This window comes from Cyrtonyx montezumae, unplaced genomic scaffold, assembly GCF_038088225.1.
Source record: "Cyrtonyx montezumae isolate F1298 unplaced genomic scaffold, pur_monq_1.0 scaffold_3, whole genome shotgun sequence".
Lineage (NCBI taxonomy): Eukaryota > Metazoa > Chordata > Aves > Galliformes > Odontophoridae > Cyrtonyx > Cyrtonyx montezumae.
The window spans coordinates 17726848-17754130 of record NW_027072034.1 but is presented as its reverse complement, the minus strand read 5'-3'; the positions used below and the strand labels follow the sequence as shown (position 1 = coordinate 17754130).

Here is a 27283-nt window from a genome sequence, read left to right as displayed (position 1 = left end):
TCAGGCATCTTTAACATACACCAGTGAATGTTGTGTACATAAACATAGTTATCACTTAAACAATTACATCTTTGCAAGTTTCTTCTGTTTGTTATTGTTGCTTGTTTGTTTTCTAGTCAAGATTCAATTTCTCCGGCACCAGAGATGGCTCATAAAGTGTTTTACAACACTGTCATGGTTTTATGATTTTTGTTATCGGTATTCCACTCCATGACATCATGTAGTGCACTGGGAGTTAAAGAGTTAATGCTCCAGTTCTGTGGACTAATGATAGTTCTGGGCATACCTGTCTCAGAAAAGAGGAACTATGTATCCCAGGGGACTGTTTACCATTCTGTTTCTGTCTTCCATTCAGAGGGAAAGATACAAACTGTTCACATGTCCCAAGATGTCCCCTTTTTTTCCCTTTCTGCTCATCAAAATTATATGCTCCCTAACCATATTGCCTTCAACATTACAATAAAGCCTTCAGTTTTTGGATACACTCTCTCTGATTTTATTTTATTTATTGGCTTCAATTCCAATTATGTTGTATTATATTGTATTATATTGTGTTATCTTGCATTCCAATATCTTGTTTAGTAAATTAGTTTTCCTCCTCAGATCATTGCTTCTGTTTGTTTTTCAGGCTCATCTCCCTATCCTTTCCCCTTTTCCCCCTTTCTCTCTTCTGAAGCATGGTTCCACAGATCTCCGTGCCCCATTAGTCACAGAACTGGGACAAATCAGCCTAGAAAACTTTTCAGAAATCTTTATTTTTAAACACTGATAACCAACTTTAGCTAATTTCATTATTAGAATTCATTGACTTACTTAATGAGTCTGACCTTGTGCTTCAACCTAGTAACAAAAAAATTGACATATTTTTACGAGTTTCCTTTTGGAATGACACTCAGAGTATTGACACCCCTTATTTCACTAATTGAAAAGATTAGAACTATTTTCAGTTGGGTTGTCCTCTGCAAAGACTTCTTTATTTTAAGGCTTTATTAGAATAGCATAATGGTACAATTCTCCCCACCTGCTCATCTTGCAGCACAGGGAGGTAGTCTGCTCCTGTGCCTTTAAGAACTCCTTCTTGAGGAGTGACCAGCCTTCCTGGATGCTTTTACCCTTCAGGATTTAATCCCAAGGGACTCTCCTTACCAGTGTTCTGAACAGTTTAAAGTCCACCCTCCAGAAGTCCATGTAGCAGTTTTGCTGTCCCTCCTTCCTGACATCATCAAGAATAGAGAATTCTACCACTGAATGGTCACTCGGTGTAAGACAGCTCCCAGACCCCAGTCACCCCACAGTCCTTCTCTGACTGTGAACAGCAGGTCTAGAGGGGCACTTCCCCTGATAGGCTCTGTTACTAGCTACATCTGGCAGTTGTCTTCCACACCTCCAACACTGCTTCTTCTGCAATGTTTTGTATTTCCAGCATATATCAGAGAAGCTGGAGTCTTCCATGAGAATAAGGGCTGGTGATTTTGCAACTTCTGCCACCTGTTCATAGAAGGCCTCATCTGTCTCTTCATCCCTGACCCGGGCCCCAAGGGGACAGCATACTTCCCTACAAGAAGGATCAGTGTCCTAACTTCATCTTGGTTTAAAAATTGCCTAGGAGAATTTAGCGATCTCAATTCTAGGCTTGCATCAGACCAAAATATTATAATCCACTACTTTAGAGTTTTCTCAAGTGTCTTCATTTTCTGCCTGTTTATCTCCTTGAAATTGGTCTGAATGAATGCAATACTTCCTATGCTCTCAGTGCCTAGCTTAAATGCAACATAACTAACTGTCTATGCCTACTTTCAGTGGAACATTTGTGACACCTTTTGGTGTTATACATGCTTTTCAACTACTAGTTCTGTACATGCTAGATTCCCTGTTAAGGGAGTCCTCCAACTCCTCAAGGACTCTTTTCATTTGCATTTAAAAGTTACTGAATAAAATTCATAAGGAAAATTGGAAGAACATACCAGACATTAGCACTTCTCCCTCCCAAGACAATCTCCCGGGCTCTGAACTACAAAATCAGACTTAGTTTTGCTTAGTTTCTCTCCTACCCAATAAATGTTATACTCTTTTCTGCATAATGGTAGAACTACATCAGAGAGTGCTTTCTAATATCTGTTCAAATCAGCCTCCAACATTGTTAAAAGCCTATGTATTTTCTCATATCATTATATACTGACTGCACATCAGTGCCAGAGAATTCACAAAATATAAACTAGATATTTTTTTTTTCTCCAGACATGTCTATGTGAAAAAGAAGTAAAGCTTTTCACTATAAGTTTATTTTGTGGTGAGATGGAACTCCCCACAATCAGGACAAAAATGAACACAAAAATCTATGAAGAGAAAAGCAATGATGAAAGTTATGGTAGAAATTGTGCTAGGATGTTTGTTGTATGAGTACAATAATTTATTATAACATTCTATCAGTAAATGTTACGACTGAGCACTGTTTCTTCAGCCTTTACTATCAGAAGAATAATACATACTATTAAATCTAAGATTAAATTTCACAATAGAGAGTGTTTCAGTCTCTGTGGTTTATTTTCAGAAACAGAGCTACTAATCTATAGTTTAGGTACTTCAGACTCAAAAAACAGAGAAAAAGATTATGTAACCAAACATGGTGGCCTATAGTTCTTCCCCTTCCTTCCCTTCCCTTCCCTTCCCTTCCCTTCCCTTCCCTTCCCTTCCCTTCCCTTCCCTTCCCTTCCCTTCCCTTCCCTTCCCTTCCCTTCCCTTCCCTTCCCTTCCCTTCCCTTCCCTTCCCTTCCCTTCCCTTCCCTTCCCTTCCCTTCCCTTCCCTTCCCTTCCCTTCCCTTCCCTTCCCTTCCCTTCCCTTCCCTTCCCTTCCCTTCCCTTCCCCTTCCCCTTCCCCTTCCCCTTCCCCTTCCCCTTCCCCTTCCCCTTCCCCTTCCCCTTCCCCTTCCCCTTCCCCTTCCCCTTCCCCTTCCCCTTCCCTTTCCCCTCCCCTTCTCTTTTCTCTTCTGCTTGTCATTATGCTTAGGTGACTAAGATTTTGTGAAGGATGCTTTCACCTTTTCCTTTGAATTTTATCACCTATAATCTAGTGGAAGTTATTTGTCTAAAAATGAAAGTCTTGTCCAGTTAACTTCTCCATGAAATGTAAGATGTCTGTTAGTTTCAATTATGTAACAACATTTTGATTCCATTTTGACACTAGCAAATTTGAGAAAATATGAATTCAAGGAAGAGTCTATTTTATAGTCAGATTGTGGTGACTTTGGAATTTCAGTAACATTTTAATTAAAGGTTTACTCATTTCAAGAGAAAAACAATATTAGATGAACTGACAGCAGATCTGTCAGTGAAGGAATATTCCAGAAACTGGAAAGCTGGTTTGTATCATTCTGAGATACTGATACAGTTAACAAAACAGCAGTAAACTACATTAGCTCATCATCTCAATAAATGATCTATCTGACTTCTACCAAATTAAATGCCTGCAATCCAACTGAGTGCAGCTACACACTGAAACTACGTTCACTAGTTTTATTCATTTCTCTCTTGTTAAGTATGAGTTCAAGATCTGGTATCCTATATGCATGTACTAACTCTGCCACTATAGACTTTTCACAGTTTATTGATGAAGCAAAATAAAAAGTAAGACCTGGAATTTCAATAATTAAATCTGCTATCAAGTTTCATTTCAACAATTGTTTTAAAAGACAGTATTAAGAACTAAACAAAGTCTACACTGGAGAATGATCTGAGTTGCCCTACACTGTTCACAGGTAAATGGAGGCCAATACTAATATTGCTTAAATTTATTACTCCTCAGTAGCATTTACTTCTTCAATCAAACTCTACTGAATACTGGAATAGGGTCCCCAGAGAGGTGGTTGAGTCACAATCACTGATGTGTTTAAAATCCATTTGGATGTGGTGTTTGGTGCTCAGGAACGTGATTTAGTGGAGGGTTGTTAGAGTTAGGGTAGTATGGTTAGGTCATGGTTGGACTCAATGATCTTTAAGGTCTTTTCCAACCTGAGTGATTCTATGATTCTATGATTTTATGATTCTAAGAATCTTCATGCCACACTTATAACAAGGTGCATCAGCAGAGGTGACCCATTACTGTTTCACAGGTGCTGTGATGATGGTATTGCTAGGAAAATGTTGCCCACTCAGTCCCAAAAAGATAGAAGTCAGAAAGTACCAAATCTGGATTATATGCTGGGTGTGGGAAGACTGTCCAGCCAAGACTGGCAATGTACTCCCCACTCTTCAAACTGGTATGGTGCCTGATGTTATCATGTTGCAAGAGAAATGTTGTCTTCTTCTTTGGCTTGACTCTGGAAGTTGAGCTTTCAGCTTAGTCAGCATCTCAATATGGAAAGTCAGAGTTGGTGATTTGCCTGAGTTTCAGGGAATCCTGAAGGATCATCTTTTTCTTATCCAAAAAGACAGTGAACATCACTTTACCCTCCAAGGACTGAATCTTAACTTTTTCTTCAAATAAGAATTCATATTTCGTGACTCTGTGAACTGTCATTTTAACTCCAGCTTGTAATAGTGGCATGATGTCCCTCATCACCAGTAATGATGCAATCTGGGAAACTGTTACCTTCAGACTTTCATTGGCTCAATAGGTTCTGACAAACTTGCATGGACATTCTTTCTGTACCTATGTGAACATTCACAAAACAAACGTGGTGCTATCTTTGCAATATTCCAATTTTGTCATCATTTTCAACATATAGAAGGCAATATTCAGCACTGCAAACAGATCCCTGGCCATGTTCAGCTGATTTGCATGGATGAGCTGATCACGGCACTTTTCATTTTGTGGTGTAACAGCTGTGCATGTCCCTCTGGAATGTGGCTTGTCTTTCATGTTGTTGTCATGACTGCTGAAACTCACCACTCTCTACCTCACTGTGCCCACATCCACCATATGATCTCCATAAGCTTTCAGCGTGAATTGATGAATGTCAATAGAAGGAATTTTTTCCACATGGAGGAATACAGTTATACATCTTTCTTTCAAACATGCTTCCATGTGAGATGATATTTTGTCTGACTACCATCTGCCCCATGACAGCAAAATCTAGTGGAATATTCATGGAAAGGTTTAATCTTCTACTACTTTCATTTGCTTCTGACACTGTAGACTAACATTATAAAACAGGAGGCACTACTTTAAAAGCAGCCCTTGAACATTTTAACTTCTATTGTATTAGTTCTTTTTTCCTCACTTCCTTTAATAATACAGATTTCTAAGTTGCCTTAAGTAGGTACGAATTAGATATTTTAACACAGTTTCTGGTAGGAAAAATGAGTTTGGAAGATGGATCACTGATGAAAAATAAATAAACTATTATTTTAAATTTGCAAATTAAATAAATGATATGTTAAATTATAGTAATAGGAAATTATCTCATCTCCCACAAAATCAAAGTTGAAAGTTCATATGAAGATTAAGCTTTCCCTCTATGGCTACTGTCACAGAGATTTACACAGTTTTTTTACACAGCTTTTTACACAGTCTGATAGTAAGAGGGTGAAGAGGAATAGCTTCAAGACAAAAGAAGGAAGATTTTGATTAGATATTAGGATGAAGCCTTTACTCAGAGGATGATAAGACACTGGAATAGTCTTCCTAGAGAAATTATGTATGTCCCACTCCTGCAGGTGTTCAAAATCAGGTTGGCTGCCATGGGCAGCCTGATCTAGTGGATGTCAATTCCACCCATAGCAAGGGGGTTGGAACTAGATGATCTTTAAGGTCCCTCCCAACATAAGCCTAATTCTACTATACGACTTTATTTGGAGTATAAGATGGAATTAATAGGGTTCACAGTGAGATGTGACTTTCTTTCCAGGAAAGAAAGAAAGTGTTATGTATGTAGATGAGAAAAAAAAAGAAAAAAGAAAAAAAAAAAGAAAAATCTCAATAAAACTATAAACTGGAAAGGTTGATCTAAGAGCTGCAGCCAGAGAAATCTTTCTGGCTGCAGTTTGTCATTCTCAGTTCTATGTCTTCTCTTTTATAAAGTGAAAAAATTGAAAAGTTCAGAAAAAAAGTAAAATCATGTTTTCTGTAATTTTCTGTGCAAGTCTTGCATTGGCTTATGTGACAAGGTTTTGTAGCAAAGCAACTGCAATGGGTGGCCTATGTAAGAAGAATCCAGAAGCTGCCCTGTGTTGAGTAAGAGCCAATTCCAGCCAGCTATAAATTAACCTACCATCGGCCAGAGCTAAGTCAATGAGCAGTGATGGTTGTGTAGAGATATGCACAAAATGTTCTCAAGGACCATGTCCTTGTGTTTTTGAAGATCTTCAAGGATGGAGATACCACAACCACTCTGGACAACCTGTGCCAGCATTCGTTTCACTCCACAGTAAGGAAATGTTCCCTTAAGTTTTAGCAGAACCTCTTCTGTTCCATTTTGTGGCCTGAAGGAAGCTGCAGTCCATGGGGAACCCATGTTTCAGCAGTCTATTTCTGAGGAACAGCACACTGTAGTATGGAATCATATTGGAGAAATTCTTGAAGAAGAGCAGAAAACCGCACTGGATCGGTTTGTGAAGAACTGCATCTCATGAGAAGGACTCCATGCTGAAGTAGGGAAGAGTGTGAGGATGAATGAGTGATGGAGACAAAATGTTTTGGACTGATCTTAATCCCCATTTTTCATTCCCCTACAGTACTTGAAGTGAAGAGATAGAAGAAAGTTGATGAAAGGAAGATATTTTTAGTTTATTTTCTTTTCTCACTCTTTCCAGTTGGTGACAGATAACATAAAGCTCCCTGTTCTTAACTCACCCTGTAAGTGCAGATATATTTATATATTGTGTTTTCTCTACCTGACCTTTTGCAGAAGGAAAAGTAGCATGGAGCAGATCAGCTTTTCATCAGTGTGAAACCACCACAGGCCTATAAATACTTTCAACACCATAAAAGAACAGAAGATTCATCTGTGAGGTAGTTATGACACTCACCTATTTCCTAAGTTCTCTATAACTCTTCCTATTTTGCTAAATGCAAAGTAAGCAAGGACTGAGTCCTTGCCCTAAGGTAATTTGTCAGCAATTGTCTCAGCCACACTTCAGAAACTGGTCTCGTCCATAGCAGAACTGTTTCTGTTGGCCTACTTGTATTCATAAAAAAATAAAAAGTAGGAACTAAATGAAGAGCTAAACTTAGTGAACAGAGATTCAGTGTTTAAACTCCACTTGGCAATGCAAATGTATTCAGTGTCATAGGAGATCAGAAATCTTTGAAATATGATGCTTTGTCTAGTTTTTATTTCTTACAACTTTTTTTTTTTTTCTGTAAGAAAGTAGTGAAAGGAAGTAGTGATTCTGTGGGGGTGATGCAGGGATTCATGACAGTGTTCAGAATAGAGGCTGAAAAACAAATTAGACATAGTGTGGAAGAGTATACTGAGAACAAAGGCTGTTTCCAGGAGACAAGAGTCAAGTGGGGCATGTAATCTTCATGTGATGACAATCCTGACTGAAGAAGAAGCACATGAACAGAAGCAACTTGCGGCTCTGATTGGATAAGCACTTACGTGGGAAGTTAGTTCCTTGCACATGAAGGAGACTTAAGTGTTCACTTGACACGTAGGGATGGATGGAAAATTACTAGAGGGAGCTTGAGATGTATATAAGGGATGTTAGGACCTGCAATAAAGGATTTGGATCGTTCACATAGCTGACTCTGTGCCTTAAGATGCTGCAGGATGTATTGGTGAGTTTTTATTGTATTTTTTTACACTTCATGTAAGTATTCACACTATAAGCCCTACTAATCTGCTGCTGTAAAGTGAATGTCTACCACAGAGTGGGACATGTCTGGTGAACTTCTACAGCACATTTTATGTGTTACCTATCCACAAAATGAGACTCATTGATATGATCAAAGACTGCATTATGATGTGAACCAAAAACAGATAAACAAATGATCCACGTAAATATATACTCTCGATCCAAAGGGACCCAAAACAGTTGCCATCTTTTTTGAAAATAGCTCTTACGTTCATGAACGATATTATGTGAATGAAGCTTCCAGTTTGCTACCATCTTGATGACTTTATGATGCCTTTCTAGGGTATGAGAATCTATCTAGCTTCAAAACTGTGGGAAGGGAGTTACTGGTCCAGTCACAGATAACACTCAGAATAGTATGTAGAATAAAAACACTGCCTTAAGTCCTAGGAATTAGAGAAGGCCATCTTCAGGAGGTGGGAGACCAAAAAACTGAAAATCCACTGATTGTTGGAACCATTAATCTGTTGTATACACTGTCCCCAGCTTCCTGTTAGATTAGAATAATCCATATTAGAATGTTGCAGTGTTATCAGATGGCTAATGGATTTTCAGTGGATAAATTTTCCTAGACTCATTATGTCAGCACTTTTTGCTATCTAAATTGAATGTCTTTTGTATTAATTTTCATTATCACTAATCAAATAGCGAAGTAGGATCTGTTTTGTCTTACTCCTTTTGATCTGTTTGTCTTACTCTTTTTGTCTTCTCAAGAGAAATAGGTATGTCAATAGTATGCACTTAGTATTTTTACCCACTTCCCATGAGATGCAACCATAAACTTTGTACGAATGTGTAATGCCATTTGAGAAGAAAAAAAATTAATCTGTTTTCTGCTATTTTCTGATTTAAAAATGGTTGAACTCCTTTGACAGAATATTTGATGCTTTCAAATGCTGTTTCCTTCCCAAAGGCATGCATGGGTAAGATGATTAATATTACTGATGTCCAAAAAGTTTGGGTTTTTGTTTGTTTGTTTTGTGTGGCTTTTTATTTTTTATTTTTTATTTAAAATACTAATTCATGTAGCAAATGAAAGTGAAGTCAAAAAAGTGTTTATGCAATATTAATTCAAACATGGAATCATAACATACTAACAAACTGTAAAATTATTGTTTCATGGATCTAAACATGGTTTTCTGATTCACAACTTTTAGGAATAAAAAAGCCTAATTTAATAATGCTTTCAAGATGTTTAATTAATTATATTTATTTTAATATATTTGTTAATATTGTGGGACAATTTTACAGCTACGTCAAACTGTCTTAATAGATGTTGTGAGGTAAAATTCAAAGTTTCAAAATTCAAAAACCTGATGACTGCCTTATCAGCTCTATGTTCTTCTGGGCATAAAATTTGAATAAAAGTACTCTGGTTGAAAGGTGCAGTATTCTATGCAATAGAATAAACAGTGGAACAATGTGTCTTGTCGTTAGCTGATTACTACATCAAGCTGGCTTCTGTTTTCAAATATAGCTCTAGATAAGTCTTAGCTCTAATCTGAGAGACCTGTTTCAGAACTTTCAGGTACTCAGGAAAATTGAAAAAGCAAACTAGTGACAAGTAGTAGATAAAAAGGAAAGCTAACTGATGATGTCACTATGGCACGGGCAGTCAGAAATATAAGGATTGGTCTGTATAACTGCTATTCTAATGATGGTGAATAATGTAACAGCCTTGAACACAATAACTACAGTTGTTAGAACAGGTTGTCCTGTCCATGTTCCTCCTGGCACTTTCCTTTTCACCTTTACCTTCCTGTTTCCCTCCTCCATTACACTGTGGGGGCAGTGAGTGAGTGGCTGCATTCTGATTAAGATAAGACTTAATAAAGAAACTTTACCTAGGGTTGTTACACATTGTATACTGAAAGTATTGAGTAATTAAAATCAATTAATCAATATACAGTAGCAGAAAGGTAGGGTTGCACTATATGAAAGTGTCCCAACATATTAAAAACAATTTCTCTTACAAATTGCAATTCATCTCCAGCCAAATATGATTAATGTCAATATTTGATCTCGATTTTGTTGATGTGAACAATTTAACAATGCATTATTTTAAGTAGTTGGGAACTTTTTATATTTTCTTTATATGCTCTCTGTCTTTTAAAATGTTTTTCAAGGATAGTGGTATCAAGTTAAGTGAAAGATAAAGTACACACCTAAAATCATAGAATCACAGAATTGTACAAGTTGGAAGGGACCTCTAGAGATCGAGTCCAACCCCTGCCAGAGCAGGCTTCCTAGACCAGGTTGCACATATACTTATGCACTGTGGGAATAAAAAAAGGTATGTTCAGAGCAGAAGCTGTGGAGAAAGATAAACAGCATGAGAAAGGAAGGCTGAGAACCAAGGACACTCCAGAAGGAAAAGAAAACAAATTCAAGTAAGCTGTGTGATGGCCGTGTGCTGATGACACTGATTAGAGGAAGAGCATGTGGCTTGGAATGACTCATAATCCTGATTGGATATGTGCCTGCATGCACAGTTCAGGAGTGTTTGTGGAGTATTTTACATGTTGACATGTAAAGGTGGGTGGAAAAGTTAAAAGAGAAAACTTATGAATGTATACAAGGGATGTTAGGACCTATAATAAAAGATTTGGATCATCCACATCTGAGTTCATGCCTCAGATGCTGCAATGAACATATGAACACAAGCATAAGCTTTCCATCTTCAAGAAACATTACCTTTCAACTAAGAAACACTCCAGTTCAGTCTATAAATAGTGATATTGTTCAAGGTTGATGTAACTAATCCAATTTAGAAATAAACACATAAGAATGACTTAATGATTAAATATAATCTGCTACATTTCCTTTATCCAGCAAATTTTCATTTCAGTTTTATTTTTACTTTTCTGCTCCTCTGTTATTTATAACAGCTTGATACATCTAGCAAGTTTGCTTTGTCCAACATTTTGTTGCTATTGTTAGTTGTTTGCTTTTCTGTCTGGATAAACATACATTTCAACTGAATAATTCAGTTTGCATCATTTAGACTCAAGTACTCTCCAGTTTAGCGCTGTGTGAACTGTGGAGTTTATGTTCATCTAATTTATTTTTTACCTCTGTAGTCTCCAAGTTTGGTATGCTTGACTACATATTTTTACACTTGAAAAGATACTGCTTTCTGTTCTTTCATCAAAAGACTTTGTTTACTGCATATACATTTTTTTCCTGTGAATATGAATTTAGAATTTGAAATAAATGTCAGTTTTTCTAGGCTCTGATATACCTCACCTAGTCTTCAGAGTAAGTATTGGTGAAGATTACAAGTAGTTTTATGAGGGTTACATGATTTTTTATTAATTTAAAAATTTAGTTTAAAGATAATAATGTTGCTGGTTTGTTTTTCTTAAAAAAAAAAAGTTTGCATTTGACAAGAATGTTATTTTTAATAATGTTTGGGTTTTTTTTAATAGAATTTTTGTTGAAAGTGAAACTAGCTCTCTACATTTCACTAGCTCTCTATATTTGTTTTGTATTCCTTCATGTAGGACTTCTTTACATTTACTCTCTTTTTTTACTTTTTTTTTCTCCCTTTTAATTTATTTATTATTGTTCTGGTATCAAAACTCTGTCTTTTGATTTTTTATTTGTCCTATTGTGTACGTTTTCATTAATTTTCTTTTGCATTTGTACTACATCATAAAAGTGGTTTACATGTGGCATACTACCCTGGCTTATTTAAGTATCTATTCTACATGGTTACAGTGGTTTTTGATAATTATATGTGTGTATATATGTGTGATATATGTGTGTATATAATTATATGTCTGTATATATGTGTGACTATTTCCCATCCTTTCCTTGAACTAGGAATACATCTATGCTTTTGGAGTCATTTGAATAGTCATGTGCATAGAACAACTTAAATGAATATCTCTCTAGATTAGCATCAGAATTTTTCTATTCTATTTCTTACAATTTTTTGTATAATTTAGAGTCTTTATCTAATTTTTTCAGTTTACTCTAAGTTTTCACCCTAATTTATATCATATTGCATTTTTTTCCTGCAAAAACAACCTAACAGTACAGTTTGATATTATTTATGATTGAACAATGACAATTCCACAAAGTTCCCTTCTGGAAAAATTAAGATACACACAATAGATTTTATTATTTTTGAAGAAAACGTTTCCTTTCTTGTCTTTGTATTTGTTCTTTTCTGTATCTCAATTTATTGAACTTTTTTCTCAGATAAATAAAATAGTATCAGGTAAATTTAGAGAAATAATAGCATGGTTTTTTTACCTTTTTTCCTTGACAATATTGAAACACCTCTATGGTGGTTTTCCTTTTTGATATATATGCAAAAATGTCTTAGATTTCCAACATAAAACAGATTATCAGGATTTACCAGACTATCAGATTTACTTCAGTGCTTGAAGTAAGCAGTGAAGGATTTTACAAGGTTTCCAGTCGTTGTGGGTTTTGCTCCCCCCCCCCCCCCCCCCAACTAGGAATTGTAGCTTTCTTTTCTATTCCCCGAAAACCATTTTATTATCATTTATTATCATTTATTTATTTATTTACTTACTTATTACTTACTTACTTTTATTTTGCTCTGTCTAGAGTTGTGTTTCTGTTAGTTATTCTGAATAAAAATGAAATTGTATTTTTCTTTTTAGGGATTCATCTGTTTGTGAATCATGACCTAATTTTGATTTGGCGCAAGTAAGTAACTTTGGCTCAGACATGTGGGAAAATTGTAAACTGTGAGAAAGACTGACTCTTCTCATTCTGACTGACAACTGCCTAACCACTGAAAATTAAGTGAACATGTTACCGGGATCATAAGCACATAATCTCAGCCTAACGCCTCACTACTCTTAGTTATTTGCTGTGTATTAGCCAATAATTACTGGTTTATTCTTTATTCTTTATTATTATTTTCTTGATTCTTTGTACAAAAAAAAAAGAAGGTTACTGCATCAAGTAGTCTGGAGATGGGATAGACAAAAGCAAACTTTGAAATACAAAAAATTGTCAGTGGAATGTAAGTTTTTCTCTTCAATTTATAGGAATTTAAATTATCTATGCACAAAATGGTGCACAAGGTTTTACAGATTATTCTCCACTTGAACATACTGTTGATTTACTTGCTGTTTACCTAGTATTTACAGTACATGGCCAGTTCTTTTGTTTCACCAAGAAGAGCTTTAAGTCTATTCTGTTTTGTTTTGTTTTGTTTTTTGTTTGCTCGTTTGTTTTTTGTTTGTTTGTTTTTATCACCCAGCATTCTACTTTAGGATTTTGAGATATATGAAGACAAAAGTAAGCACTGAGTGGGATTTATGGATTATGCATCACTTATGAAAATCATAGTATGTTTTTCAGAAATTGACTTTTCTATTATTAAAATTTTCAAATTAAAAACTAGAATTAGGAAACTTGATGGAAATGGTCTGGATTTACTTTGCTGAATATGTAATAAAATGTTCTTATATACACTGTGTGGGAATATTTCTTCTATTAAGAGAGGGCAAGGGGATGGGCATGAGCACCATGCTTGTTGGCACTATCCAGTTGTTAGACATGATACTTAGTGCCCTTTATTTAGGGAAGAATGAATATATTTTAATGCCTAGGATACATGAGTAGGGTATTGTTCTCTGGTCCCTGAAAAGTGAAAGAATTTCAAAAAGGCAGCATGAGAGAGAATGATCTTCCCACTCTCCATCTATAATTAATATGATTAGTTTTTGAATGTAGCATCTGCAAAGGGTCAGACAGAGATAAAGTAAGTTTGGTAGTAAAACAATCTGTCTGAACCAAATTAATGAAGAAAAGCAGAACACGACCTTCAAATTTCACTGTATCTTCTACTATTTTGAATCAGGTCCTAATTTCAGAAAAATAATCAGGCCAAATTCTGTGGCTAACCTAAGTAAAAGGTGGTCTGTTTTTTATATTCTGAAATGGTATAAGAAGAATTTGAATTTTTTTTCTGAAAAACTGCATAGAATGCTGTAGTGTATCCTGCAGATAACCTTAGTTATTGTGATAATGATAATGTATATTCGAAGGACTTTAGTACCTCACTAGTTATGCAGCAACTGATATATACTCTAAGAAACTATGCTTTATTTTAAAACATCAGTGCAGTAATTTTTCAGATCTTATCCTAGAACATTCAGTATGTTACTGTGTATGAAAAAGGAAGCAAAAAAACCCTAAAACAGTGTTCTTGCCTACACTGCAATTTGTGAACTTCCATTTGTTAGTATGGCACTTCCATTTGTTAGTATGGCATTTGTTTTCATTTAAGTGAATGTTTCCATTATTTACCAAAGCTTCTGAGATGTATTATGGGAATATTGTATTAAGAAAGAAGTCATGAACAAATGCAGCAATTACAAATCTATTGCCATATAAGAGACTGACGTTGAAGTCTTTTCCATATTACAGATTTCTTTATTTCCATAAGTTTCCAACTAAAAAATCACTTAAGAATGATATTTTTTGCCATTTCTTCAGATAGATTTTTTTCGTTTTAATGGTTATGGTAGTACCATTCTTATTTGTTATTTTAAATATTATTGTGTAAGTTCAGATTTCATAGAATATCAATGCTTTTCAATCTACTATTTTGACCAAAACTCAACTGCAAATTACCAATGCACATAAGTGCATAATATTTTTTAGAAATAAAAAAACTATGATGCTGAGTAAAACTTGTATGCTCCTGTCACAGTTTAAATGCTGAACTTCCAAACTTTAAAGCATGTCTTATTGTAGATTCTAGTTTCATCCAACAAAACAAAGAAATCCTTTCAAAAAGCTTTCAATTTTAGAACAATATATCCTTCAAATTAAGGGGGGGGGAAATAAATAAATAAATAAAAGGAGGGATAGAGAGAAACCCAAGGTGAAAAAGACGTGAACATTTACAATCAGGGTGAAATTTGCCTGTATTTAGGTTTTTGTTTGAAGATATTTTTTTGGGGGGGGCAGGGTGAATTATACAAAATGTTACTATTGTGTTTATATGGTGAAATCCTCCTACGGTTTCTGTTTGTTTCATATAGATTTAAAGTTCTCTCACACAAAATTTGGAAGTATTCTCTCTGTTAATACCAAGAGAACACTGTGTATTGATACCAAGCATACAAAATGAAATACCTAAGGAAGATTTTGCAAAAAGTATTGAATGCCGTGCTAAATTTTAAGGACATATTGACATAGTTTTTAAATATTTTGATATTTTATATCGAAATAGCAAAGTGAATTTGAAGTTGTTTGTATTTTGGCAATATTTATCTAATTAACAAAATTGTATCAGATAATGATGCTACGACAGTGAGGCAAGCGTGTGTTTAAAATTTTAGGGCTGTAATTTGTGAAATCTAAATTTGCACTCTGTGAGGGGGAAGGATTGGTTATTTACAAGACGCTGCTAGTGCCAGCCATAATCTCTACAGGGACACATCAGAAAATTCAGCTCCTCAAGCAGACAAAAACATAGCTAAACTGTTAGCAGTTGCAATCTTAAATTATGCATGATTGTTGACAGCTCCTAGTGTGAATGAAAGCAGTAATGTTCCATTACAGATTTTCATTTTTTTTCTTAAACATTCATTTTATCTGTGCTGCTCAGACAGAGATCAAGATGTGGTATTTGGAATTCACATTGTTATGATCCATTATGATTTTAGAAGCTGTGTACTTATTTTGCCATATTTTATGATGTTATTGATGCTGCTGTTCATGTACAAACACTACACATGTACATATTGAACAGCAGGAAATGCAGTTTTACATCGCTTCACTGAAACTAGACATCTTGTTATGCCACCTTGTCTCCAGAATGGCACAGCCAACAGAAAAAGCTTTGCATTTGAACTACCATGCTAACAAGAGCTGAAAAATAATATGGTTTGCTACAACCAAATTCAAAGTCTGAACTATGGTCAGGAAAGCCACCATGGGTTTGGTACATGCTTTCTGCTCCCAAAATAGAAAGGCTTATCCATAATTTACATACTCTTATTCACCTTACTAGCCTAGACTAGATAAGATCTTCTGCCAAGTTTGCCATCAAATTGTCCAGACAAGGTTGCTGCACTTGTAGTACAAGTACAAATACGGGATCACCAGTACTAGCCTTCCAGGCTCTCAACTACTGGCTGTTCCCTATTTCAGGATGAGTCTGTTTTGGCCTAGGTGTAATCAAAAGGTTTTATCATACTGCTTATCATTTGTAATGATTTGGTAGCTAGAAAAGTCAGACTCTTTAGAGAATGTTGACTACTAAAGGCAGCATAGTTGCTCTTTAGGGGAGAGAGTAACTAGAACATAGTGAGCTCTTCCTCAGGACAAATGTTGAACAAGTGTAGAGTTTATGGGAAGAATTATAGGGCACCTGATCAGAATGGGAAGTTAATGATGCTTTTTACAGACAGCTGAAAGTAACCTCAAGATCACAGTCAATGGTTCTCATGGAGGACTTCAACCACTCTGATATTTGCTGGAAAAGCAACACCATCTGACGTGGACAGCTGAGGAGAATCCTGCAGTCCGTGTAAGATAACTTTACGATGTAAGCTGTGAAGCAGCAAATTAGGAGAGGTGTGCTGCTGAACCTTTTTCTTACAAACAAGGAAGGACTGGTTGGAGATATGAAGGCTGAGGTCAGCATCAGGGACCATTAACAGCAGAGATCAGGATCTTGCATGGAAGAAACAAGTCAATAAGTTGGATTGCATCCCTGGACTTCAAGAGTGATAGTTTTGACCTCTTCAAGGACCTACTTGAATGTATACCATGGATTAAAGTACTGGAAGGTAAAGCGTCCCAAGAGAATTGTTTGACATTCCTGCAAGCTCAAGATTGGTGTATCCCTAACAGTAAGAAACCAGGCAAAGGTGGCAGGAGACCTGCATGGATAAGCAAGTATTTCACAAAAAAGCTCGAATCGAAGAAGTTTATGAAATGTGGAAAAGAAATCTGCATACATGGGAAGAATACAGGAACACTGACAGGGCATGCAGAGATATCATAAGGAAGCCTAAGGCCCACTTATAATTTAATTTGTTGAGGGAACTCAACAGGAAAAAGAAAAGTTTCTTTGAAGTATGTCAATAACAGAAAGAAAGAAAGAAAGACTAGGGATAATGTGGGTCCACTTTTGAATGAGATAGGTGCCTTGGTAATGGATCCCATGAACTTTTCTTACATCAAATAACAAAAGATTTTGCATTAGACAGAATGGAACTGAGAATCCAAAATAGTTAACAGATTTTAATCCTAGCTGTGTAATATACATAAATGAAGATTGTCTTGTGCTGTCTACTATTTTAATATACTATATCCAGTCTGGTCTCCTCTTTTACTAGGGACAGATTGGAAAGGACTTTTTGACTAATAGCTTTCAGTATGTTAGGTACTATGTGGTTAGAGATCTTAGTTCCTATCATTCTGACAATGCTTAAGAAAAAATAAAATAGAAGAGTAACACAGAACCTATCAGAATCAGAATGTCACTCTGTTCAAATCTGTCCAACAGCTTCTGTGCAGCTCTTTTATGTAAATTGTCTCTTACTGTTTGTTGAAGTAGGAAACACAGTTCTAGCCCTTTGATTTCCAAAATTCATTAATAAAAAAGCTGTTTCTTTTGTACCAAGTGAATGAAGATGCAGCAATTACAAATATAACTGCAGTACATGAAAATCATAAAGCTTCACTTGGATAGCTATGGTTGTATTTAAGAATTCAGGTGAAAAGTATTCTAGGTAGCTTCAACTGATTTATGCACAAAAAAATAAAAATAAACAAACACAAAACATGAAAAGAACGCAAACTAGCAAACCACCACCAATGAAAGAACACCATCAAAATAATAGATACTGCATGATAGTTGGGAAAGATAAATGATGGTAACTGGTATTTGTGAGATTCTTGTACATTCTTCTCTGTTTTGATGTGAATACGTTGCATTTATTGAATGTATAATTATACAAATTAAAAATATAATTCTAAGACTACTATTTGGGTTACTTGCACAGAATTTATTTATTTATTTTTATAGAATTACGACAAAATCAGAGAAGAGATTGGAGTATATATTTTTACAGTGGGGTAACTTGTTTTCTAATCCATTTGCAAAGATCTTATTTGCAATGTCAAGTATTCAGCTGATAACTTCTTGACTCTCCTCTGTGTATTGGTGTTAAAAAGCCATGTACAAAATATCTAACAAGTTGAACAATAAGATTTTCAGGAATCCAGCCTCAAACATTGTGGTGATTTCATACTGGTGGCTAACTAAGCATCACTCTCTCTCTTTTTCCTTTCTCAAGGAAACAGGGAGAAAGTAAGATGAAAAAAGTTTCATGGGTTGAAGTCAAGTAAATTACTCACTACTTACTATAATGCACAAAACACTCAGTGTATGGGGATTAATGTAATTGATTGCCTATTGGTACCAGACTAAATAAGAACTAAATACAAACTATAAACCTCTTTTCTCCCTATGCATCATCTTTCACCTCCTCTCCTTAAGTGACACAGAGGAGAGCAGAATGTGTGTTGTGATCAGCTCATAATGCTTCATCACCTGCAACTCCTTTCCCTTTACTCCTTTCCCTTTCTCCATCTTGAGATGCCACCACCAGATGCTGTTCTTCACAAACTGATCCAACATGAGCTTCCCATATGCTATGGTGGGACACAATATGGCTCCATACCAGAGGGTGCAGTCTTTCAGAAAAAGTCTGCTGCACTGTGGGCTACTCTCTATGGCCCAGGGCTCTTACACTGGCTCTCCATGGGCTGCAACTTTGGTCAGGAAACATCCACATCCCGCACCATGGAGTTCTCCATGGCTGGCTGTAGAGCTCTGCTCTGATGAGCATAGTGTACCTTGAGTAATCTATAGAGTCAGACTATCTAACTACAGATTTTGTTATTTTCCAATATAAAATCCAAAAACCCATGAATTTTCTTCCTCATTCTTGTCTCACTCCAATTTATAGGAGAGAGAAGAGGTTCCTTTTAGTCTATGTATACCCAACAGTGAAATTAAGACAAAACAGGTCAAATGTTAACCCAAACAGATTATTACAAATCCTAGTTGCTTAGAGATATGGGGGAGGATGGGCAATAGAAAACACATAGGAAATAAAAGGCAAGGCATCTTGGTAGAAAGCCAGAGAGATATAGAATCACCACTGTGGGTCCAAGAGAGATTTGTAGTTCAGGCACTGAAAATCTCAGAGGACAAACACTGAAGCCCATTGAGAGTGCAACACATCCCACAGTATATTGGGTAACCAGAGTTTCTTCTCCTGGAAGTTCAAGACAATCAAGACGTTTTGCATGTCCCACATTTCCTAGAAGAAGCAACATTATCTCTGCATTAGGGCTCACTCCCACAGCTTATTTCCTTCTCTGGCATTATGCCCTGTCATCTTACTCTGAAGCTATAAAAAAGGACAGGTACCAGTAGTGTATGCTTATATATGTTGGTTTCAGATTGATACTGTGTTATCTTTTTGTCTGTCTATTCACAACTGCTGTTTTCATATCAAATATATATTATTGTTATTTTATTGCATGCTGGACCTTTAACAGATATACAAGCCCATATATCTACGCCATGCAATCACAATTCCCCATTGTCTGTAATACTACCTGCTATGGTAAGGAGACCTCTGAGAAAGAAATATCCAGCCAACCAATTCCAGAAATCTCTGTGTATCCATAGAAATAAGGGCCATTCAGAGACTATGGAAAATGCCTTTTTTTGCTCTTAGTTGTTAAATGTATAGAGAGAGATGAAAGAGAAGTTTCTGCTTACATATTATTTCAGTGTAGACAGCTGTATCCTTCCATACATGTGGGAAGGGTCTTTTTCTTATGGAGTAGAACATAAGAAACAGAAGCTGGCAGCCCCTGTCTTGGACAGGTATACTCTGTGCTGGGTAAGGAGCTGGCTGGAGGGCCAGGCCCAGAGAGTGTTGGTGAATGGAGTTAAATCCAGCTGGCAAAAGGTCACGAGTGGTGTTCCCCAGGGGTCAGTGCTGGGGCCTGTTCTCTTCAGTATCTTTATTGATGACCTGGATGAGGGCATTGAATGCACCTTCAATAAGTTTGCAGATGACACCAAATTGGCAGGAAGTGTCGATCTGCCTAGGGGTAGCGAGGTCCTACAGAGGGTTCTGGACAAGCTGGATAGTTGGGCTGAAGCCAATGGGATGAGATTCAACAAGACAAATGCCAGTGTTGCAGGCACAGAACAAGATCTCGTTGAGAAATGACAATTCCTCACTTTTGCAAAGTTGCTTCTAGAAAGTTTTAGAAGGTAGAATGCTGAGTCACTTAGGAGTAGTAATGCACACGCGCGATCCTAACTTATATAGGGATGCTGATGCTAACAATAAATGCCATTTGCTGTTCACCACATTGGTGTGAAGTGCAGTCATTTGGCTCCAGCCGGGCAGGTCGGGTTCACAGACGCTAGCGGGGCTGGATCCGTAGGCCATTAATTCCTGGAAAGTGAAACATGCCAGGTCCTGCACTTGGCCACAGCAACCCCAGGTGATGCTACAAGCTTGGGGTGGAATAACTGGAAGATTGTGTAGAAGAAATGGACCTTGGGGTATTGACTGACGCTCAACTGAACATGAGCCAACAGTGTGCCCAGGTAGACAAGAAGGCCAACGGCATCCTGGCTTGCATCATAGACTGTTGCCAGCAGGAACAGAGAAGTAACTGTCCCCTTGTACTTAGCACTGGTGAGGCTGCACCTTGAGTACAGTGTCCGGTTTTGGTTCCCTCACTGCAGGAAAGACACTGAAGCCCTGGAACATGTTCAAAGAAGTGCAACAAGGCTGGTGAGGGGTCTGGAACACAGGTCTTATGGGGTGAGGCTGAAGAAGCTGGGAATGTTCAGCCTGGAGAAAAGGAGGCTCAGGGTAGACCTCATTGCTCTCTATAACTTCCTGAAGGGGGGTTGTAGTGAGCTGGGATTCAGCATCTTCTCTTGTGTAATTAGTGATAGGACTAGAGGGAATGGCTTCAAACTGTGTCAAGGAAGATTCAGGCTGGATATTAGGGAGCACTACTTCTCTGAAAGGGTGGTCAGGCACTGGAATAGGCTGCCCAGAGAGGTGGTGGAGTTACCGAACCTGGGCATGTTCAAGGAACATTTGGATGTTGTGTTGAGGGGCAGAGGGACATGGTTTAGTGGTAACCATTGGTGATAGGTGAACAGTTGAACTGGATGATCTTTTAGGTCTTTTCCAACCTTGATGATTCTATGATTCTACAGTTTTTGTAATGTGAGAGGTTTGCACAATTTCCTCAAGTACACACAGTTTGATCCATAAGTTAACATGTCTCTGATATAAGTGATCCATCATGGCAAGATGGAAAGTTCTTGAGAGAACTCATGACAAAACTTCTGCTTTCCTTTTCTTTCTAATTTCCCCCTTCTTCCTTCTGTAGATGGTGTGGAGTTGAGAGGAAATCAAACGATTTGAGACCACTCTTGGATCTTTCATCCTATGTCATCCCTACTGCCTGTTTTCCTGTAACATATTCCTACTCCCTGCTTCCTGTCTTGGCTATATGACAGACATTTCTCTCACCATGGCATAAAATATTCAAGCATCCGAGTCCTAACAACTGATGTCAATGGGACTCACTGCTTTATCTGATACTTGCTGAAAGTTGAAGTTGATACCAGCAAGGAGCAGTAAGCTGGGCTCGCTTTCTGGATAGAAATATAAACCTGTATTTCAGTAGTGACTGTTAGGGAGTGTTATCTTTTCTCATGCAGAGTGCCTTAGGAACTTTACTTGTCAGTCTTGTTAGTTGCTTCTAGGGTCTTTTATTTGTAGATAAGATAACTACATTTGCAATGAAAGGATAAACACTGAAGAAGCAAAGGATGATGTAAGTATTTTTATGTTTTCAGATAGAGATGCTATGAGAGTATCATGAAGCTGAACCATTCTGACTGGGTGCCCAGATTTCTGTAGTGTTTTTCATTATGTGAATGAAGGAACAAAATGTCCTTGGGAAAATGAATCACTGTTAAAAATAACCAAATACAGTGGGAGATAAGTGTCATTCGGACACCTGCTTTAAATGAATGAGCTTCAATTTCAAGTGCCCTAATCACTAAACTAGAATCAAGGTCACTTATTCTCTGATTTTGTGTGAAGACCCCCACTTGCATATTCAGTGACAGCCTCAGAAGAAAAGGTGATGGACAATGACAATCAGTACATTTTTTCATGGTGATTAAGTCACCCTCTTCAATTGTGAGAGAAGCAAATTTGATTATTTGTGAGTCAGAACTAAAATGTTAGGTAGGACTACGCCATGAACATCACTGTTTGCAGAATTATGCAGTGCTCAAAGTAGGATGACTGCATTGATGTCTGAGAATTTGGTAAAATGAACCCTTCCAAAATAAATATATTAAGAATGTTTACATGGTTTGAAGTGTTTTGTTTGTTTGTTTGTTTTTAATTGAAAACTTAAAGGAGCTTAATGTTGTTCTTTCAATATACAGTTACAAAGTTACTCAGTATGTTTCAGACTCTTGTTTAAACACTAAAATGGCTTCAATTCATAATGTTTGAAAAGAATTCTAGTTCTAATAAAAAAAGAAAATTGCTTTTTACAATGGATTTATAATTACAGATAGGATAATTGTACACCAAAAACATTGAAGAACTTCTTATTACTTTTACTTACTACTCTCTATAAGAAGTTCAATAAAACTGTAAATATTTTTAATGGGCAAAAAGGAATAAAACAAGAATACCTATACATTCTCCAGTAGAAGCATACTTCAAAACATGCTTAACAGCAATAATTACAGTAATAATCAATATATATGTACTTAGGTGTCTAACTCATAATTATAGTATTAAATCACCTACACTGTTAATGGGAAAACAAAAACACTTCATGATATTCGGAACAGATAATTGAGTCTCGCACTGTAAGACAACGGAAGATTTTTTTATACAATATTCATATATGTGTACATGAAAATGAATGTCTGTAATCAAATTGACTTTAGTTAATTTGTTCATCATATAAAATTGTCTGTTTTTGTCCTTGTATTTTTGTTTCACATGTTCTTTTCATCTTACTTTCTCTTCATTGTCCTGCTGAAGAGGAGGAGTGAGAGTGGCTTTGCAGGAACTTGGCTATCAGCTGAGAAGAACCAATCATACCTTTGTAAAAAGAACATAGTTTGTTCCTCTCCTTTGCAACCCATCTTTCCTGAGTTTATATCCACCTGTTTCAATGCTCCCATCATGTGGGCTATTTCTTCATGTTTCTGTAAATTCAGCAAGGCCCCACCTTTTCAAATGCACTCAGATCTGTAATTCAAAGGAATCACAATTCAGATGTGAAGAGATTTCAGGAGGTCTCAAGTCCAAGCTACTGCTAAAAACAGGATCATCTATGTTGAGAGCATGCCATTCAAGGTTTTGTACTGTTGGATTTTGAAAACTTTAAAGGACAAGGGCCGGTGTTCCAAAAACTGGATGCAGTATGTAGGTGTGGTCTAACAAGTGCTATGTAGCAAAGAATCATTACGTTCCTTGACTTGCCTCATTTGCTTTCATTTACACAACCATGGATACTGTTGACTAGCACTGCTGCTAGGGGCTCGTTGCTGGTTCACATTTAACCTACTTCTCCCAGGGCCCTAGAACTACTCTCCAACCTGTCAGTGCCCATATTGTATCACTGACAGCAAGTCTTACCCTATGAAACATTATGCATAACAGATGGCATCAACAATAAAGTGAGGGGAGTGTCAAAACATTTAAATAAATTATGCACTCTGTCTTCAGACAAAGCTTCTTACATTGGCAATACTTACATACTAAATATGCCTCCTTACTGTTTTGCATGCTGTGTGCATTTCTGTGCAGGTGCTTGAGACAGACTACTATTTGTGCTGCTTTCCCATCATGTTTTCGTGCAAATTATTCCTCATCATCCGCTGCATTTTCACTGCTCTTCAAGTTATATAAACTCCTGCCTGGTATATCTAGTTTAACATATAAGGCATATGAAGGAATAGTTTTCAATGGAAATTCTGAGATTTCTGAGATAAGAAAGTTATGATGAATAAGACACTGTGCTTGAAATCTATGAAATACTTGATAATACAAGGTTACCTGAGAAGCGGAATTGTAGTCCCTGTTACTACGGAAGAGAAAATTGATACACAGGGATGTCAACAACATAGCTGTTATTCATATATTGATTTTTGTTTATTTAGCTTCAGTAAATTCTATGTATTTTTCATTAGTTCCGATTTTGCCAATTTAAAGATAAGATCTTCTATAAGGTGTCCAACTACGGCATCTACTAATGCAGTTGTAGCAAAACACTTATTATAATCTTATCAGAACTGTGTCATTACCTCTTTCTCTATAACTTTGAAGAATTATCTGCCATTTCACAAATAGAAAATGACAGAACATACAAAACTGAGTCTATAAAAATATATTAAGTAATAAAGATGCTTTTAATTAAATTTTGACCTGCAGGTTTCACTAGAGTTGTAGTATAGTCACTTGATCTGTGCCCTTTGGGCAAGATATTTCTCATGGAACACCCTCTTACTTTAAAAGGAAATAAATATGTTTTCTTGAAAGCATGAATCTTCTGGCTGTGCACCAATGTCTAGTATTTCTCCAGTCTACTATACTCTATGGATAAATCAGAAAAGGTTTCTATATGGCTAACAATAATAGGGAGTGTGAATTATAAAATCTGCAACAGAATGAATAATCAGATATTTTTTTAAGAAAGTGTATACGTAAGGAAGTTTAAACGCGATCTTTCTTAATAATTTCCCTTAACAAAATATTAATATTAAAACATATGATATATCAGTACAAAACTGTCATGAATTGCAGCTTTTAGAAATACACTATCTTCTGCTACAAGAGTCTTAATGTGTGAAAACTTTTGACTTGTTTTCAACACCATGAAGCTTTATTGAAAATATCACAAAATAACACATCCATGATCCTTCTACTCTACTCTGCCCTGGTGAGGCCACATCTGGAGTACTGTGTCCAGTTCTGGGCTCCCCAGTATAAAAAAGACAGGGATCTCTTGGAAAGAGACCAGCAGAAGGCCACAACGATTATGAAGGGCCTCCCCTATGAAGGAGGATCTCCCCTATGGAGAAAGGCTAAGTGAACTGGGTCTCTTTAGCCTTGAGAAAAGAAGACTGAGAGGGGACCTGATCCAGGTTTATAAATATCTGAGGTGTGGGGGACAAAGTGGCTAGGCCAGACTCTTTTCAGAAGTGTATGGAGACAGGACAAGTGGGGACAGAAACTGCAGTGTAGGAGGTTCTGCACGAATGTGCACAAGAATTTATTTACAGTGAGGGTGACAGAGCACTGGCACAGCTGCACAGGGGGGTTGTGGGATCTCCTTCTCTGGAGATATTCAAGACCTGCCTAGACGCCTACCTGTGTGACCTGGTGTAGGGAACCTGCTTTGGCAGGGGGGTTGGACTCGATGATCTCTCGAGGCCCCTTCCAACCCCTATGATTCTATGATTACACAAATAACACTACCTAATAGATAAGAAATTGATATAAATAAATAAATAAACAAATAAGCAAACAAGCAAAGCAAGCTGTTATAGCCTAAGAATGTCTTTTGACCCTAAGTTCCCAAACATACAATCTGGTCCACATGAAACCAAGCAAACAAGCACTTTTTTAGTCTGGGCATTCTGATCCATGTGGACCTGCTTGGCTGGGGCACTGGATCAGATGGCCTCCAGAGCTCCCTTCTAACATTAACTATTCTCTAATTTTGTGACTCTTTAGAGGGCAAAACAAGTATCACTTCTGGCATTTGAACATTATGCACATGAAGAGGCAAATGGAAGGAAGTAGCAAACTTAGTAGGCAATGTCTACCACTATTCTGTAGATACCTGTATTCTGTTTCCTAACATCATCAGCTGTGCCCAAGGATGAGAATCTGAACATTCTGAGGTAAGGCTCAGTAAGCCATGTGGGAAATCTCCAAAGACAAAGACAGCAGATGCAGCAAAGAGATGAAACAACTAATGAAGTGCATTCTGGTCTCTCCTTCTGTATCTTCTTGACCTTTTAGAAACATTTTTTTTGTGATCTTCAGTGGGCTTCTGAGTACACAAGGAACTGAAGGGTGCCAGCTGATGCTGGTAGTTGGGACTTTTGATTAGCTTTCACACTTTTTAACAATTTTTAAGAGCCGACCTTAGCCAAATGTTTCTTTCATCTGTTTTCTGACTTTAAATCTGGAGTTAGGAAGAGTCAATATTTCCTTACAGTTGGTAATAGGGAGAACATCAATAACCAGCAGCACAGGAGAGAGAAACAGCAATTTATGCAATAATCTGAGTAGGAGTCTGAATTTCTGTTCATTATGGGATTTTACATTGTTTGTGCTGATGTGACACAGGACATAGTTCTCAGCAGCACCTGAAACATCTATCCTAGCACACTAGGGCCTTCCCTCAGACCAAACTTTACAGGGAGGACACAGTTATACAGTTGTGGAACATGGAGTGTCCAGCAGAGCAGAGAGAAATGGCTTGCCTGTGATAGACTGGTACTGGCTGGGGAGTCATTAAGCAGCTGCAGAAGGAAGTGAGCAAAAGTCTGCATATATTTATGTTGTAACTCTACCTTTCTTCAGTGATATATACAGAAGAGTCACAACTAACCTTGTATAATAGATTTAATTTCAGTTAACAGTATTTATTTAAAACAATTCAAAATAATACATTATTAAGAGAAAAATAAATATGCTACCAAATAAATGTACACAAGTTTTCAATAGATCTTTGTATGTTTTGAGATAGCAAAAGTTTCCATAAAAAATCAAGAACTGTGTCTTCCTAGGTTTTGTATACTATTTTATTGATCGTATCTGTCATCTGCCTGTAAAACTTATAAACAGTTCTTATAATCTGTAATTTGAACCTTGCTTTCATTGTATAATAATGAAATATGACAATAACAGATACACTCACATTCTTTGTCTGGAAGCATCAAGGCCTTTTGCTTTAGAAATAAAATACCTTCTATTAAAATCATACTGTGATAACCAGTATCTAAAATTTTTAGTATGCAGAACCTGTAATGAACATAAAACTTGCAGTTTCATTAGTATTAGACCTCTGATGAGAAGAATAAAAAAAGAAAGAATATTATACCTCCTTTGACAATTTCACTCTCTGTAGCAACAGAACATATGAAACAGCATCTGCTAAAGCTATCTAAGCATAGACAGATAGATTGACAGATCCAACCCCCCCATACCAAAGAATCTTAACAGAGGTTACAAACTGCTGTGATAATAATATAATAGTTTTTAACCTCTGATTTGTGAATTTATTATATAGAATGGAATTATCTCCAAACTACAGCTTTATTATTATTATTATTAAAACATAAGGAAGATGGAGACAGGAGACATTT

General features: G+C 36.7%; 1 protein-coding gene across 1 annotated transcript; it reads left to right on the top strand.

The window, feature by feature from the left end:
- The first annotated feature begins 20392 nt into the window (after positions 1 to 20392).
- LOC136053248 (uncharacterized) lies at positions 20393 to 21008 on the top strand. Its single transcript, XM_065743976.1, is given in 2 exon segments — positions 20393 to 20580; positions 20582 to 21008. Coding segments are annotated over 2 exon segments (615 nt in total).
- The last annotated feature ends 6275 nt before the right edge of the window (positions 21009 to 27283 follow it).